This window comes from Liolophura sinensis, chromosome 9 (genome assembly GCF_032854445.1).
Source record: "Liolophura sinensis isolate JHLJ2023 chromosome 9, CUHK_Ljap_v2, whole genome shotgun sequence".
Classification (NCBI taxonomy): Eukaryota; Metazoa; Mollusca; class Polyplacophora; order Chitonida; family Chitonidae; genus Liolophura; species Liolophura sinensis.
In genome coordinates, this window is record NC_088303.1 from 5,851,015 (window position 1) to 5,867,013 (window position 15,999).

The following is a 15,999-nucleotide window of genomic DNA, read 5'->3' on the forward strand; positions in this document are numbered from 1 at the left end:
GGGGGTATCAAAGCGGATTGTCACGATTTCGGAACAATCATTTGTGACCAAAATCAAAGCAAGAATAATGCCTCAAGGTGATGAAGACCTACTCACAGGCACTTTTTTAGTGGACAGGACTTAAGAAAAGACTAGTATCCCAGTTCCCCACTGAATAGCATGATGAAACCCTTTAAAAGACCACCCAGCCAGGCATCCCCCCCCCCCCTGCCCTCCTCCCCCATGACTGCTGATTGGCTGACCACCTCACCATGCAAAAACCTCCCTGCACCATTGCTGTTGTCTCACAGCAGGTTATTACTCTACACAGTCACATCAAAGGGTGTCACATTGGCATCTACAACATATAAACAGAGAGGAAAAATATGAATTTAACATTTCCAATCAGGCAGCCACCAAGTACACCTATATTGGTCAGTCTGACAGTTAACAAGGCAAACAATCTACCCCAAAACACCATGAAGGGAGACAGAAAGAGGAAACAGTCTAGATTTCAAGCTGGAAAGGCCCAGGATCGCTCAAATAACCTGTCAGCAGTTACAGACATGCTGAATCCTCTGCCTGGGTGTTCCTTGATGGACACAGATTTCCAGCCCAATCAGGAGGCTGTAAGAACACACCAGCCTGACACAAAGAGAATACAGCGGCCAAGACGGTGCAAGGTAGATTCCACGGCTGGATCAGACAGAGATACCCATGAGCGGGAATGGGCTGCTGAAGGAATGCGACTCATAGACATACAGAAAATGGTGTGTATATGGAACAAAGTTATGCTTGAGCACAGTGAGACCAAGGACCACTGTCCACTGCCCAGGTTAGAGATAGCTGCAGAGAAAAAGTGGGGTTTAGCCTGGGCGTTCAGTTTTAAGTGCTGTGACTGTGACTATGTATCTGGCTTCCACAAATTCTACAAAGAGGTAGAATGCAACAGACCTGGCCAAAAAGCTGCAGCGGTGAACCGAGCTCTTCAAGTAGGCCTCCAGGACACACCAATGGGGAACACCCGAGCCAGACTCCTATTTGCAGCGATGGACGTGCCGCCTGCCACTCGTAGGAACATGCATCGCACTGCAAACCATGTCGCATCTGCAATCGCAAAGCTGAACAGAGAGGATATGGCAAATAAGGTGGAAGAGGTAAAGGCATACAAAAGGCAAAGAGGAGAGGATGACAGCACAATAGATCTGGCCACAGACACTCGCTACAACAGCATTACCATAACCAGTCCCAAGAAACCGGGCCAGAATGCTTCACAAGCCATTTCCCTGGCAGTGGAGACATCAACAGACAAGCAATACATTGTCTCCGCAGCACTGAAGAATAAATTGTGTTGGACTGGGTCCTGGCTGAGAGGAAAAGGCTTCCAAGTAAAGTGCCCTGGAGGACACGAGGAGTGCACAGCGAACACAAACCCACATGCCCCCTGGTCCGAGTATAATATGGGGAACGAGATTGGCGAGGGATTGGCGAGGCAAGGTGTTTTAGCCAAGCACGTAACCACGGACGGCGACTCCAGGTCAGCCAAGGGAGTGGAGGACGGCATCCGACTGGTCGAGCCACTGTGGGAGGTCGAACGGTTAGCAGACCCCACGCACCTTGGTAGATCCCAGTTCAAGAAATGTAACCAGGCTAAGTTCAGCGATGCCATGTTTGAAGGACAGGGCCGAACGAGGGAAGCCAGGAAGAAAGCACAGAAGGTGTTGAGTCAGGATGTTAAGGCCAGGTGTAGCTTGATATTTTCTCAACTTATGTCTGAGCACATTGGTGACATAAGGAAAATAAAAGCTTACCTACCCAGGGTTGTGGATGCAACGGTCAGGTGTTACGGTGGGGACTGTTCCAAATGCCGCAGGAACAGTGTGGTTTGCTCCGGAGGGGAAACCAGCAGCTGGTGGGAGAGATCCCTGTTTTTATCCGCCAGTAAACTCTGCCCTTTCAACATGGATGACAACGACAGGAAACTATTGACCGAAGTACTGCACATGAGGTTGAGCGAGACAGCCGTCACCAGTCTCCGGATGAACACCAGCACTCAAAAGTGCGAAGCTGTCAACAGATCACTCAGCGTCTCCTTGCCCAAGAATGTAAACTACAGCAGAAATATGGAGGGAAGGGCGGCGTCCACAATCCACAGACTTAACAATGGCCAGGACAAGTCCACGGCTGCCCAAACTCCAAGCTGTCGGCGCCAGTATTTCACCTAGGAGCGAGAAAACAGTACAACAGATTGAAAGGGTGAACCAGTACCACAAGGTTTATAAGAAGCGACAGACAGTTAAGGGGAGATCACTCCGCAATACAGCCAGAAACTCCGAGAGCACATTGAGTACAGGCTTTCAAATCCAGAAGAGAAAACTGACTATGCCAAGGGACAACTGGACAACACCCCAACAGATCACACATACGCTAGATATTTGTAACCGCCAGTTTTGTATAAAATTTGTCACTGCTGTTGTCGCTTGTGAAAGAAATTAAAAAATGATGACAGAAATTGAGCAAAATCTGAAACACATCTGTTATTTATTATTTTAATGAGGGGAAACCAACCTGCTCAGTCTTAAATGCAGCATGCACCTTGCATACTGCCCATGGCCGAGACAGCGCCCTACGTTGCAGCAGCGCTGCCTGTTATTGTTAACACAATGCGGTTCCAAGTTTGTGTGGTCCACATTTACACAGCGTGTGTTGTGGCACAATCAAGCTTGGGATCTAAATGTGACAGCCCCTGTCTGGCCATATAAACAAGTCTACTGATGTATTTCTTCTTCATCGATGTGTGACGGGGTCTTTGTAGGAGGCAAGGCCATATCGACCATCTCTCGTCAATGGTCCAGTCCACACTCGACAGGCTCCGTTTTTCGTTATAAACACTGAAACTTTCAATTTTTGCAGCAATTTCTGCTCTGAACGTCTCCATTTTCAAGCGTAGGAATACTAGAACGTTGCATGTTGTTCATTTCAGGATGCCTATACACATGTTACCCTACACTGAACAGCATTTTACCGATTTTTCATCAAAATGGATATTTTCAAAAAATAAATAGCCCCAAGAAGCTATAAAACGGCTCAATCAATGCAAAACACATCACACATACCCACCAAAAATTATCAGGCTGCTGCGAAATCTAAGCGCATAGTGACATTTTTCACATTTTGGTGACTTCGTCAGTACAGGCCTCGGACCCCCATTACTTTTCCATAAGCGACAATGTTAACGTCTAGCACTGTAGCTCAGTCCCAAACATTCCGTGGCCAATAAGCTTTGGTGCATACCTGGCCCAGCCTGTGAGAAAGAAGCCATAAAAATCTTGACATAGGTTGACCGTCAAAATCATGGACCTTTCCATGCCGGCAGCTGGGAGGCGTGCCTAGCAACGCCAAGGGGACGTCACTCGCAGCCTCATCACTACCTCACACCTTGTGTCCTCTCGCCCAGAGTTTCAAACTTTCATCAATAAAGCTCATACCTCCTCAAAGTTTAGACAGTTTTCCAGCATTTTAATACCAAGCATGCACCTGTGCACCAAAAATGGACGCCTGGGAGCAAAAAAAGACTTTATACCCTAAAATTCACAGAACTACAATCGTCCTACCGAAAAACGGAAGTTGTAATGGGGGTCTGTGTCCACCTAAGACTTTAAAAGAGGAAGTTGTAACTTCCTCCCTCGGCGTTCAGCATGAAGGGTATAGTGCAACAACTGGTTGACCCGTATCCGTATAATGGCTCGGGCAGGGCGCCTTACTTGCCTTCGGTAAGTCGTCTCCGTGAAGCAGCACTAGATAAAAGAGCAGTGGAAATCCCTCCTGCAACAAGGTGGCACATTACATGCACTCTAAATTGTTAAGTATTACTTGACACCCCAAGCACTCACACAGAGAACTTTTCATGACACATAGGGATTCTGATTATGGATGAAAGAAACCGGAATAATATAATGCCTTTACCAAGTACAAGTACCAGAAAATCTTGTGACTTTTAGCTGCATGAGGATTGCAGCATGCAATTTTCCTTAGTGGGGTCGGAAGTTGGAGGTGACATGACCACCCTTTCGCGTCAAACAAAATGGTCGCCCAATGTCACAGCATTGTGGGAAAGGTCACTTTTTGCCACTTCGCTAGCGACCAGTAAGGCGTAGATGTACTAAATAACATCACGAAAATTCTGCAGAAGAATACTCAGAATATCTGGAAAGCTGGAAATTATACATATCCAAGGGATACAAGATCGCTGACAGCGATTCAAAAATATGCATTTTCTTATGCAATAACGTTGGGAGGACCGTTTTCTTCACTCACGCTGCTTTTTAATAAGATCACGTGGTCTCCAGCTTTCGATCCGTCTTACAGAATCACTGGACCCAATCGACAATGCCTTAGGCAAGAGTTCCTGGTTGATTCTCACGATCATGTTGAACAGGGACGGTGCCGGAGTAAATCATGCTACAAGTAGGTACCAAATACCTCACAGTTTAAGGTTACAGCTTTACTAGCGAAAGCCTGAATACAAGCCTTCCAACTTATTGACCAATCTGCTCAGCAATGAACGACCAAACCTGTGAGGGTAGCTCAGCCAGGTTGAGGATGGGAGAACTGTCCAGAGTAATTGTTTCGGGTAGAAGTAGCTGCATTTCAAAACGGTGATATCCTTGGACAGGGGCAAATTGGTTTCGGCAAGATCAGGAGCTCTGCAGGGAATCTGTACATTTGCTCAGGTCTGTTGGTGTGACAATAAGCTGTCAACGATGCTTGTGTGGCCATGTCTAAAGATTGTATAAGATCATCTGAAGTCTTCCATCAACATGACATACAAATGCACTTTAATTGTGGAAAAGTTTGAACATGCCAAAGGTGGGTGGTTTACCTGGTTTTCATCACCTATCAAACAGACTGCCGTCATACAAGTGAAAATTCTTGATTATGACATTCAACAACAATCAATAAAATAAAATGACAACTACAATCAAGTCACAAAGTCCATTTTATTGTACATGTCTTCGACATGACTAATATGGGGCAAATTGTCTGAAGAATGAATGAATGAATGATTAGCAGTATTTAGTCATTAGACAAAGAAGTTTATAACTGCTTTTGGAGTAAATTGAACTGTTAGAACTACCCTTACATTCTCATTCATTAGCGGGGGCATGGAATCACTGCCTTTAAATTCTGATTGCTATTGGCATGTCAAATGATCCCTGCATCTTGTCTTGCTGTTAGTCTGGCATTTTCATCCCCTCCAACAAGCATGTCCATGACGGGCCAACACACGAATTCATGGCATTTCACTGGCCCATCATCATAGGGCAATTGTTTTCCAAGTCTCCTTACATAAAATGTCTAGTCCTATGCTGACAAATGTCGGGTGTTTCTTGCTGCCTAGATTCTCTTCGTCTTTCAAAACTTCCAATAATCTCTTGTTTAATGCCTGTCCAACCCGCTTTCCAGACTGTGAACATATAAAAGTGATAAAAGGTACAAAGGGTTTATAAAGAGAATGGAAACTCATACCAGCGTTTTATGTTAAATGTGTGTCACAACTTAAAATTCCAAACAAAATAAAATTGATGACAGCATTGGTTTGGTGTGTTGTTTACCTTCACTTCAAAGTTAATAAGGTCTGAGGTTATAGTACGTAAACGTTTTGACTACAGTCGTTAATAACACTTCGCATGTGTGGAAAAGTGTACATGCAACATCATAAGAAAAGTTAGAAAAAGTGGTTTATAAAGTTCTGTGAAAGTAGAAGTAATATCCTACATATACCTCCATCATATCCAAGACACTATCAGGGTGTAGGCTTCCTGATCCTTCCTTCTTTAGGGCTGTCACTGTACCTTTGTCTGTTATTCCCATTATAACTCTGCAAAACAAGTCATGACAGTTTCTTTCAATGTTAACATGTTAATTTACTCTTTAATTATGATTACTAAAAGTATGGTTTTAAGGAAAATGAAGAAAAATATGCCCCCAAAAAGTAGGGGGAAAATTCAATTCATTTTGAGACATTTTTTATATTTCTAAACAACCGCTCTATTTTATGCATATTTTCCATCAATGATCGGAAATGACGTCATCAAGGAAGATACGGGGAATGAGGGATCAGCTTAATTAGCACCCCCGATTCGAGCTCCGTCAACTACAAAGCTGTTTTGACTATCACCAATGACATAACGACGGCAGACTACTTACTTTCCAGACTGATGGCTGGGGATTTATGAAAACTGTAGTTTAAACCCATTTTATGTCCCAAGGAGTAAGCTGAGAAGCTTTATTGCACTTGCATATCTTAGGACACATCATATACCATGTATTAAGAGAATAAAACCCAAGCTTTTCATAAAACCTTTCATACGTGTATACAAAAGTAGTCTGGTCCATGAGTGGAGACTTGAGCAATAGCCTATATTTTACTGGTCACTGGGTCTGTGTGCCTCTATAGTAACGGCACTTTAGATTACTTGGAAAGAGATATTTACTCACATTTAGGCACAACAACTCATTTACCACCTACAGGTATATCAGGGAGGAGACATAATTTTTAGCACCAGACTGAATCAGCTGTCGTAAAGCCGGGCGTATATTGACCTTGCGTTTGGCAGCAACTGGGTTTTTGGCAACTGGAAGCAGCGAGCACCATACAACCGGATGCTGGTTTGACCTGATCTACGTGGGCTTGCGGTCACTGACAACTGCTGACTCCGTGGCTGCTCGGAGTTGAACATGTTCTACTTTTCTGTAATTCAAAGCATCCACTTGTACCCAGTTCAATCAATCTACGCGTCCTTGCGCCCATGGTCACAGTTGCTCCCAGTGCATGCATGAGTTCCACTATGAATAATGGCGGCCACTGAGTGGACCCATGAGGCGAAAAATAAGCTCATCCATTTGTGGAGGCAGCCCGTGATTGTACAACACCTCTTGCTAGGCACAGACAAAGCATATGATGCACATGGGTTGTGTAAGGAGGGAGAAGGCTATAATTAGAACAAATTATTAAATTTGTCTATCCTTTCATTAAATGGGGGTATCAAGTGAAAAGTAGGAATAAAAGGACAAGGAAATTTTTCCAACAATCTTAAATTTCAAAAGAAAAGACAAAGGTACATTAGACATTATATCAAATACATCCACGCATCATGTACAAGGGTCCCACCATCATGAATAGGTCACATGACTATCATGTTGCTATAAGTGTCTGCTCACAGTTGCCACCAGTCGTAGTCTGAATCTGATCAGACACAGCCAGTGCTCATGATCATAAGGTTTTGTCAAACTTTTCGACATAAGTGTTGCGCTTAGGTTGACTGTGTTGAGTTGTACCCAGCTGTTTATGATCGCAAGTCAATCTACGCCCTACTTAAATGAAATATTCTTGAGTACAGTGTAAGACACCAATCAAATAAATAAATAAATAAAAGGCTAGAAATATGCAGAATCTAAGTAAGATTCCAAATCTCATTTCAAGACTTTTTTATATATTCTTGTGACATTGACTAAAATGAATCATAAGACTACGGCTCTGCTTTTAGGACCATTGTGAAGCAGCTGAAGCACATCGCCAATTCTTCCTAGCTGCTTAACATCCTCTCGTTTTATATCTACACTGAACATTAACGTACATGTAGTACAACACCCGTATCTACAGCGTCTACACTGAACATGAATGCACATGTAGTACCACACCTATATCTGCAGTTTCTACACTGAACATGAACATACATGTAGTACCACACCTATATCTGCAGTTTCTACACTGAACATGAATGTACATGTAGTACAACACCTATATCTGCAGTTTCTACACTGAACATGAATGTACATGTAGTACAACACCTGTATCTGCAGTTTCCACACTGAACATGAATGTACATGTAGTACCACACCTATATCTGAAGATTCTACACTGAACATGAATGTACATGTAGTACAACACCTATATCTGAAGATTCTACACTGAACATGAATGTACATGTAGTACAACACCTATATCTGCAGTTTCTACACTGAACATGAATGTACATGTAGTACCACACCTATATCTGTTAACATGGAAATATAACAGCTATTTTTACATCCACCATAGATGTCTGTTTTTGCAACTGCAAAAAAAAAAGCACAAAAACCATTATTGGATCTGAATGACATGACCTCTGTCTTGATTTTAAGGTGTTCTCCTTCTTTTCTAGTGAATGTAGTGAACTGTCAAGTAACACATGCATACCACTGCATGCTACCTCCAACCAAAACATTGATTGCTGCTATCACAGTGAGAACTTTCTCAGTGCAGTGATGAACTCCAATTCAATCCTATGTACTTATTGATTCCATCACATACCTGGCCAGACAGCACGACTCTTCCTTCTGACTGGCATCTACCAAATGGCAGTTCCCAATCTGAAGAAAGAAAATAAATATCAGTTAAACGTTCAACAAAACATTTACTAATTCAAATGCATTTACAGCTGAATTTATATGACAATGTTCTGAAGAATTTAGGGGTACTAAGTAGCAAACAAACCACCTGACTCTGCAGTCAAATCAGCAAGGGCTGGATTTGAACCAAAGATAATGGTTTATATAAACCACAGTCAGAACAAAGGTTTAGCAAATTTATCAACAAAATTACACACAAGGGTTAAAACTTTACAGGTTTACTAGTTAACATCATCTTTGTAATTCATTCTTTGAAGTACTTCAACATGAGAACAAATATAACTGTCCATTTAAATTCATTGAGCTTTGGGCCGTGAGAAGATTTAAGTTTTTAACTTGATTACATGAATATGCATCACAGTTTATACTTTACGCCATGTCTTGAAGTTTGGCTATGCTTGTTTGCAATACCTTGTGACCTCTGTTTAAAATATGAATGAAAGATTATGGTCTAATGCCAATTTGCTCCGCTTAAAATAGAACATACCTGCAACAACAATTGCATAAAAGTTAATCCACATACATATAGTATTCCAAAACTGAAATTTTGCATTGTATGTAACAAACATTTACTATGAATGTTTGTGTAAAGTAAACTTCAGATCAATGTTGTCCTTTTTTATTAACCTACTTCTGCTCTATCTCAAGTTTACAAAGAGTGAAGCACATTATCTTCACATGTAACATCTGTGATTTGAAGGAAAAGGTCATGAGAAAATGAGAAAAAAAAACCAATCAATCAGCAGCTAGTAAAGGCAAGCTTAAACATAGCTCTGAGGCGCTTTCCACAGCTGGTTGCTCCTAGCCAATTAGGGATAACTTACTTGAGGCGAGATGATTGCACTGCATTTTGCAGGAGAACACTGGGCACCTTACCTTACTGTGTGTGATGAGGGCAAGGGAGGAGATGACACTGGGCACCTTACCTTACTGTGTGTGATGAGGGCAAGGGAGGAGATGACACTGGGCACCTTACCTTACTGTGTGTGATGAGGGCAGGGGAGGAGACGACACTGGGCACCTTACCTTACTGTGTGTGATGAGGGCAAGGGAGGAGGCGACACTGGGCACCTCACCTTACTGTGTGTGATGAGGGCAAGGGAGGAGACGACACTGGGCACCTTACCTTACTGTGTGTGATGAGGGCAAGGGAGGAGACGACACTGGGCACCTTACCTTACTGTGTGTGATGAGGGCAAGGGAGGAGGCGACACTGGGCACCTTACCTTACTGTGTGTGATGAGGGCAAGGGAGGAGGCGACACTGGGCACCTTACCTTACTGTGTGTGATGAGGGCAAGGGAGGAGACGACACTTGGCACCTTACCTTACTGTGTGTGATGAGGGCAAGGGAGGAGACGACACTGGGCACCCTACCTTACTGTGTGTGATGAGGGCAAGGGAGGAGGCGACACTGGGCACCTTACCTTACTGTGTGTGATGAGGGCAAGGGAGGAGACGACACTCGGCACCTTACCTTACTGTGTGATGAGGGCAAGGGAGGAGACGACACTGGGCACCCTACCTTACTGTGTGTGATGAGGGCAAGGGAGGAGGCGACACTTGGCACCTTACCTTACTGTGTGTGATGAGGGCAAGGGAGGAGGCGCCACTGTGCACCTTACCTTACTGTGTGTGATGAGGGCAGGGGAGGAGACGACACTGGGCACCTTACCTTACTGAATGTGATGAAAACAGGACAGAAGACAACACTGGGCACCTTACCTTACTGAGTGTGATGAGAACAGAGAGGAGACGACACTGGGTACCTTACCTTACTGAGTGTGACGAGAACAGGAGAGTAGACAACACTGGGCACCTTGCCGTACTGAGTGTGATGAGAACAGGACAGAAGACAACACTGGACACCTTACTTTACTGAATGTGATGAGAATAGGGGAGGAGATAACACTGGGCACCTTGCCTTACTGAGTGTGATGAGGACAGGGGAGGAGACAACACTGGGCACCTTACCTTACTGAGTGTGATGAGAACAGGACAGAAGACAACACTGGACACCTTACTTTACTGAGTGTGATGAGAATAGGGGAGGAGATAACACTGGGCACCTTGCCTTACTGAGTGTGATGAGGACAGGGGAGGAGACAACACTGGACACCCTACCTTACTGTGTGTGATGAGGGCAAGGGAGGAGGCGACACTGGGCACCTTACCTTACTGTGTGTGATGAGGGCAAGGGAGGAGACGACACTCGGCACCTTACCTTACTGTGTGATGAGGGCAAGGGAGGAGACGACACTGGGCACCCTACCTTACTGTGTGTGATGAGGGCAAGGGAGGAGGCGACACTTGGCACCTTACCTTACTGTGTGTGATGAGGGCAAGGGAGGAGGCGCCACTGTGCACCTTACCTTACTGTGTGTGATGAGGGCAGGGGAGGAGACGACACTGGGCACCTTACCTTACTGAATGTGATGAAAACAGGACAGAAGACAACACTGGGCACCTTACCTTACTGAGTGTGATGAGAACAGAGAGGAGACGACACTGGGCACCTTACCTTACTGAGTGTGACGAGAACAGGAGAGTAGACAACACTGGGCACCTTGCCGTACTGAGTGTGATGAGAACAGGACAGAAGACAACACTGGACACCTTACTTTACTGAATGTGATGAGAATAGGGGAGGAGATAACACTGGGCACCTTGCCTTACTGAGTGTGATGAGGACAGGGGAGGAGACAACACTGGGCACCTTACCTTACTGAGTGTGATGAGAACAGGACAGAAGACAACACTGGACACCTTACTTTACTGAGTGTGATGAGAATAGGGGAGGAGATAACACTGGGCACCTTGCCTTACTGAGTGTGATGAGGACAGGGGAGGAGACAACACTGGACACCTTACCTTACTGAGTGTGATGAGAACAGGGGAGGAGACAACATTCAGACGTTTGACATCGTATGGATCATCAGAGATCTCCAGCTCTGTGTGCCCTTCTTCCTCAGATACAGTCACATTAGGGATTCTGAAAGTGATGTTTTTTGAATTACAAAAGAAAAGTGTTTTCATAATTTAAAAATACAGGAAAGGACAGCACAAAAATGAAGCTGGATCAGCAGATAGGCCATTCAAAACTGACCCTCAAAATACATGTGCTCATTTTCTTACACTTTCTGTTTTAACTGAATTAATGGAGGTCAAATATTCAAATGGTAGGCTTTATGGACCATACTGCCAGTGGTAAGTACACACACTCTTCAGTATTTCACATCACTGTATTTGCATTATATTCATCTACAGGTGAATTCTGAAGAACATCAAAGTAATCTTTTATTCATGGGTAATAACTATTCAAACATTAAAAGGTGTGTTTATAGACAAAACACTTCTGATTATTTATTTATTTATTTGTCTGGTGTTTTATGCCATACTCAAGAGTATTTCACTTATAAGACGGCGGCTAGCATTATGGTGGATGGAAACCGGGCAGAGCCGGGGGGAAACCCACGACCATCCGCAGGTTGCTAGCAGAAACACTTCTGATGATGTGATAAACACCACCTATATGGTTCAAAAAGCCCACCATATAATTCAAAAATTTAATGCAAATTACAAAAAAAAAACTGAAAAATAAAACAATGATATATTTTTACACATTGTTTAGTCCATCTGATGAGCTTAATTTGATTTTTTAGCTTTCCTTCTCTTTAAATGATGGAGTATGCGGTATCCTTTACTTACTTAGTGTTATATAAGGCAGCTTTTACGGCTATTGAAACTGCGTCAAAGAGATTCCCACCACATTCCAGTAACTATCACAAACAGAAACACAAAACATGTACAGTAACAATCTTAAGCCCCGTCCAGACTATCTAATATCCTTCAACTTTTGTCCACTCATCAGCAAGTTCAATGCTGTTGAGGTAAGTTGGGTGTCCTATGTATACTACAAATCAAATAGGTCAACACTGTCCAACACTGGTGTTGTATGTTGATCAATGTCGAGCTGTGTTCCAAACTTTCGATAAATTGGAGGGAAATTTCCACCTTTCTCTCCAATGCACAATGAGAGACACAATGACCTGCACCTGGAAGAATTGTGTCATTGGTTTATCGTTTGTGCTTATTACCATAGCCATACTCCTGTATCAATGAAACTGTCTCCTCTCTCTTTCACCTTTGGCACTGCCATTTTGCCCAGGTCAATTGCCTTAAGACGGTCACGTTATTTCTACATGCCCGCTGATTGGCTACACTCACTCAACCTGACTCAACTTGTTGACAACAAATACACGTGCACATTTCCAATTTAACAAAGTTGGATGGTGTTTAATGTTGTTTAACAGAGTTGAAGAACCTGTCCAAACTACTGAACATGGCTCAACTTGTTCACTCAACTTCAACTTGTCTCTTGTTGGGTCACCAAAAGTTGAGTGATGTTGGGTTGTCTAGACGTGGTTTAAACTAACAATAATCAATCTACAACAGCAATGTATATGTGATACTACTTGTGATAAGTGTAGTTCAAAACAAATATACATTGCAATGGCAATACATATTTATTTATTTATCTATTTGACTGTTGTTTAACCCCATACTCTAGAATTTTCCACTTTCATGACGGCAGTCAGTTTTATGGGTTGGAGAAAATGCAGTGCCTGGATAAACCACCACCCTTTGGTAAGTTACTACCAAACTTTTCCAATGTGTGACATACATGACATTGGAGGAAGGCAAGGCATGGTCTTCAACAAACATTAGATTACGTCAATGCCCACAAGAGTATCGTCAACTTCTTATTGTCCATGTTGTCACCAAGGTCCCACAAGCAGTGAGACTGGGAAAATCTGAAAATTCCCTGTGTAAGGCTGGTTTGAACACACACCTTGTGTTCCTAGAGACTGAAAGTTAAGCACTAACCATAAGACCAGCAATAGTCCGCTAATGTTCATAAATATACGAAGGTGACATAATATATTAAATCAAGAATCAAGTCTTTGGGTACATGATGAGCAGGTTTCATACTTCCATCATAAGAATGACATGAATTTACTCACGACAAAAGATTTTTAACACTCAGATGTAATAGTTGCATGGCATACCACGATATCCACGTTCAGGACCCAACACCGCTGCCCTGGAATAATCACTAAAGAGTTCAGGTCTAAGCTTGTGGCTGTGTCATACGCTCGTGCTAGCGTGTTGCTGATTTCTGTGGCTAATTCTTCCCCACCTCGGCCTTCAAACTCGGGAGTGGCATTTGCTGAGCTATTAAAATAAAGGATATTCATTTATATCAGAATCAGGCACTGCAGAGGGAGCCTTTGTAGCGCGGTCATCAGCATGCTAGTGCAGCACAATGACTCAGAACCTGGTCACCAATGCAGTTGCTGTGAGCTCAAGTCCACCTCATGACCTAACCATCGCAGAGCAAAATGCTTTAACCACTTGATCTTGACCCAATACCACACTAAAGTGATAATGACTGCTTAAAGAAATAACTAAATTATGATATATTGAATTTTTGGGAAAGTGTGAAGTACGAGGTAGCTTGAACATAAAGAATTTTCACAAATTTGGAAAGTCTTCCACATGCCACATTTAAATGTGTAATCAATTTTCATTTAGAAGCCTGGGGCCTCCGTGGGTCAGTATGTTAGCACACAACCCGGGAGCCTCTCACCAATGCGGTCACTGTGAGTTCAAGTCCAGGTCATGCTGGCTTCCTCTCCAGCCATATGTGGGAAGGTGTGCCCGCAATCTGCAGATGGCCATGGGTTTCCAGCGGGCGCTGTCCGGTTTCCACCCACCATAATGCTGGTTGCCGTTGTATAAGTGAAATATTCTTGAGTACAGCGTAAAACACCAATCAAATAAATAAATACATTTATTTAGAAGCCAGTCTGTGTGATTATAACACAGCTTTCCACTGGCATGAAATTCATGTGAGGTGAAATCATGTCGGATGGATTTCACCAGTCCATCAGTGAGATTTAAAATTACATGAACTTTATCTGGTTTGGTCTCACTACTCACCAGTCCACAAAGAATTCCAGCCGGCCCTGATTAGGCCTATCAGCAGTGGGCTGACCCATGTCAGCTTTTACCCCCACCAAAATGTCTGTGTTAGCCTGGTTAGGAAAAATCGACAGTAGAATACATCACAGAAATCACCACTCCAGCAGCCTTACAAAATTGTTACAACACAACATCAAGCTCATTTAACCAGAGATCAATTTCTTCATTCTATGCTACTTCAGCAGTATGTTGTACTGCTCCAAAGACGGGCCCCAAGAGAGTGAGATTTGTGATTCAGGTATTTTCTCACAAAATAAAGGAAAAGTTGCAGACTGGACAGCAACACTACTGTACTAGTCAAAAGCTAGATGGGAGCTATTTGTTGCACTTTTGTGTCTAGAGTTACCTCCCTTTGACAGTGTTTTCAGTGGTCTGGTTTACTTGGCATGATCTGACAAATTAAGATTTGAAATGATTTTCTGTGAGCAAAGAACAGATGTTTGGTTTCAGGAATATGAATTGTTTTTCTTTTTTGGAAGAATAATGCAAATAATTTCATATTTACAGATAACTATATTTGTCATATAACTTAGTCATATTAAAATTTGGCATAGTTTTTCCAGTACAACTGCATACACATAACTGCTCCTTGCACTATCAGAATTTTTCTATATGTTTTGTCAGTTTCTTGGTTTCATGTGATTTAAAGTCACTATTTCATCATACCTTAACAATGTCTATCAGCAACAGTAGGAGACAATCTGAATGCCTAGAAATGTTTAGGGCTATATCACTGTACTGAGGACTGAGCGGACCTTCCAGTGTACTTGAGGGGACCCACCAGTGTACCTGAGGGCACCCAACAAATTACCTGAGGGCACCCACCAATGTACCTGAGGAGACCCATCAATCAACCTGAGGACACCCGTCAGTTTAGCTCAGGTTACTCACCAGGCTACCTGAGGGGTTCCATCAGTCAGCCGGAGGACACCCATCAGTCAACCTGAGGAAACCTGTCAGTCTAGCTCAAGGTACCCACCAGCCTACCTGATGGCACCCATCAGTTTAGCTCAGGGTACCCACCAGCCTACCTGAGGACACCCATTAGTTTAGCTCAGGGTACCCACCAGCCTACCTGAGGGGTTCCATCAGTCAACCGGAGGACACCCATCAGTCAACCTGAGGAAACCCGTCAGTTTAGCTCAGGGTACCCACCAGGCTACTTGAGGGGTTCCATCAGTCAACCGGAGGATACCGTCAGTCAACCTGAGGAAACCCGTCAGTTTAGCTCAGGGTACCCACCAGGCTACTTGAGGGGTTTCATCAGTCAACCGGAGGACACCCATCAGTCAACCTGAGGAAACCCGTCAGTTTAGCTCAGGGTACCCACCAGGCTACTTGAGGGGTTTCATCAGTCAACCGGAGGACACCCATCAGGCAACCTGAGGACACCCGCCAGTCTAGCTCAGGGTACCCACCAGCCTACCTGAGGACACCCACCAGGCTACCTGAGGACACCCATCAGTCTAGCTCAGGGTACCCACCAGCCTACCTGAGGACACCCACCAGCCTATGATGTGTT

General features: G+C 43.6%; 1 protein-coding gene across 1 annotated transcript; it reads right to left on the reverse strand.

Moving 5' to 3' along the window:
- Window positions 1-5,013: 5,013 nt before the first annotated feature.
- Window positions 5,014-14,788, reverse strand: LOC135475423 (exosome complex exonuclease RRP42-like). The gene is made up of 8 exons (XM_064755311.1): window positions 14,728-14,788; window positions 14,436-14,530; window positions 13,502-13,667; window positions 12,141-12,211; window positions 11,304-11,424; window positions 8,336-8,394; window positions 5,764-5,860; window positions 5,014-5,446 (listed from the first exon to the last, which is right to left on the reverse strand). Exons 2-8 carry the CDS (start codon window positions 14,492-14,494, stop codon window positions 5,297-5,299), a joined length of 723 nt encoding a protein of 240 aa, XP_064611381.1. The 5' UTR covers window positions 14,495-14,530; window positions 14,728-14,788; the 3' UTR covers window positions 5,014-5,296.
- Window positions 14,789-15,999: the final 1,211 nt, after the last annotated feature.

Bases quoted from the DNA above. Each gene is read 5' to 3' on its own strand.
- LOC135475423 (XM_064755311.1), bottom strand. From the start codon at position 14,494: ATGGGTCAGCCCACTGCTGATAGGCCTAATCAGGGCCGGCTGGAATTC. The intron at 13,668-14,435 runs GTGAGTAGTGAG...TTATTTTAATAG, and splicing joins CTGGAATTCTTTGTGGACTG to CTCAGCAAATGCCACTCCCG. The intron at 5,861-8,335 runs GTATGTGATGGA...CTTGTTTTGCAG, and splicing joins GAGTCGTGCTGTCTGGCCAG to AGTTATAATGGGAATAACAG.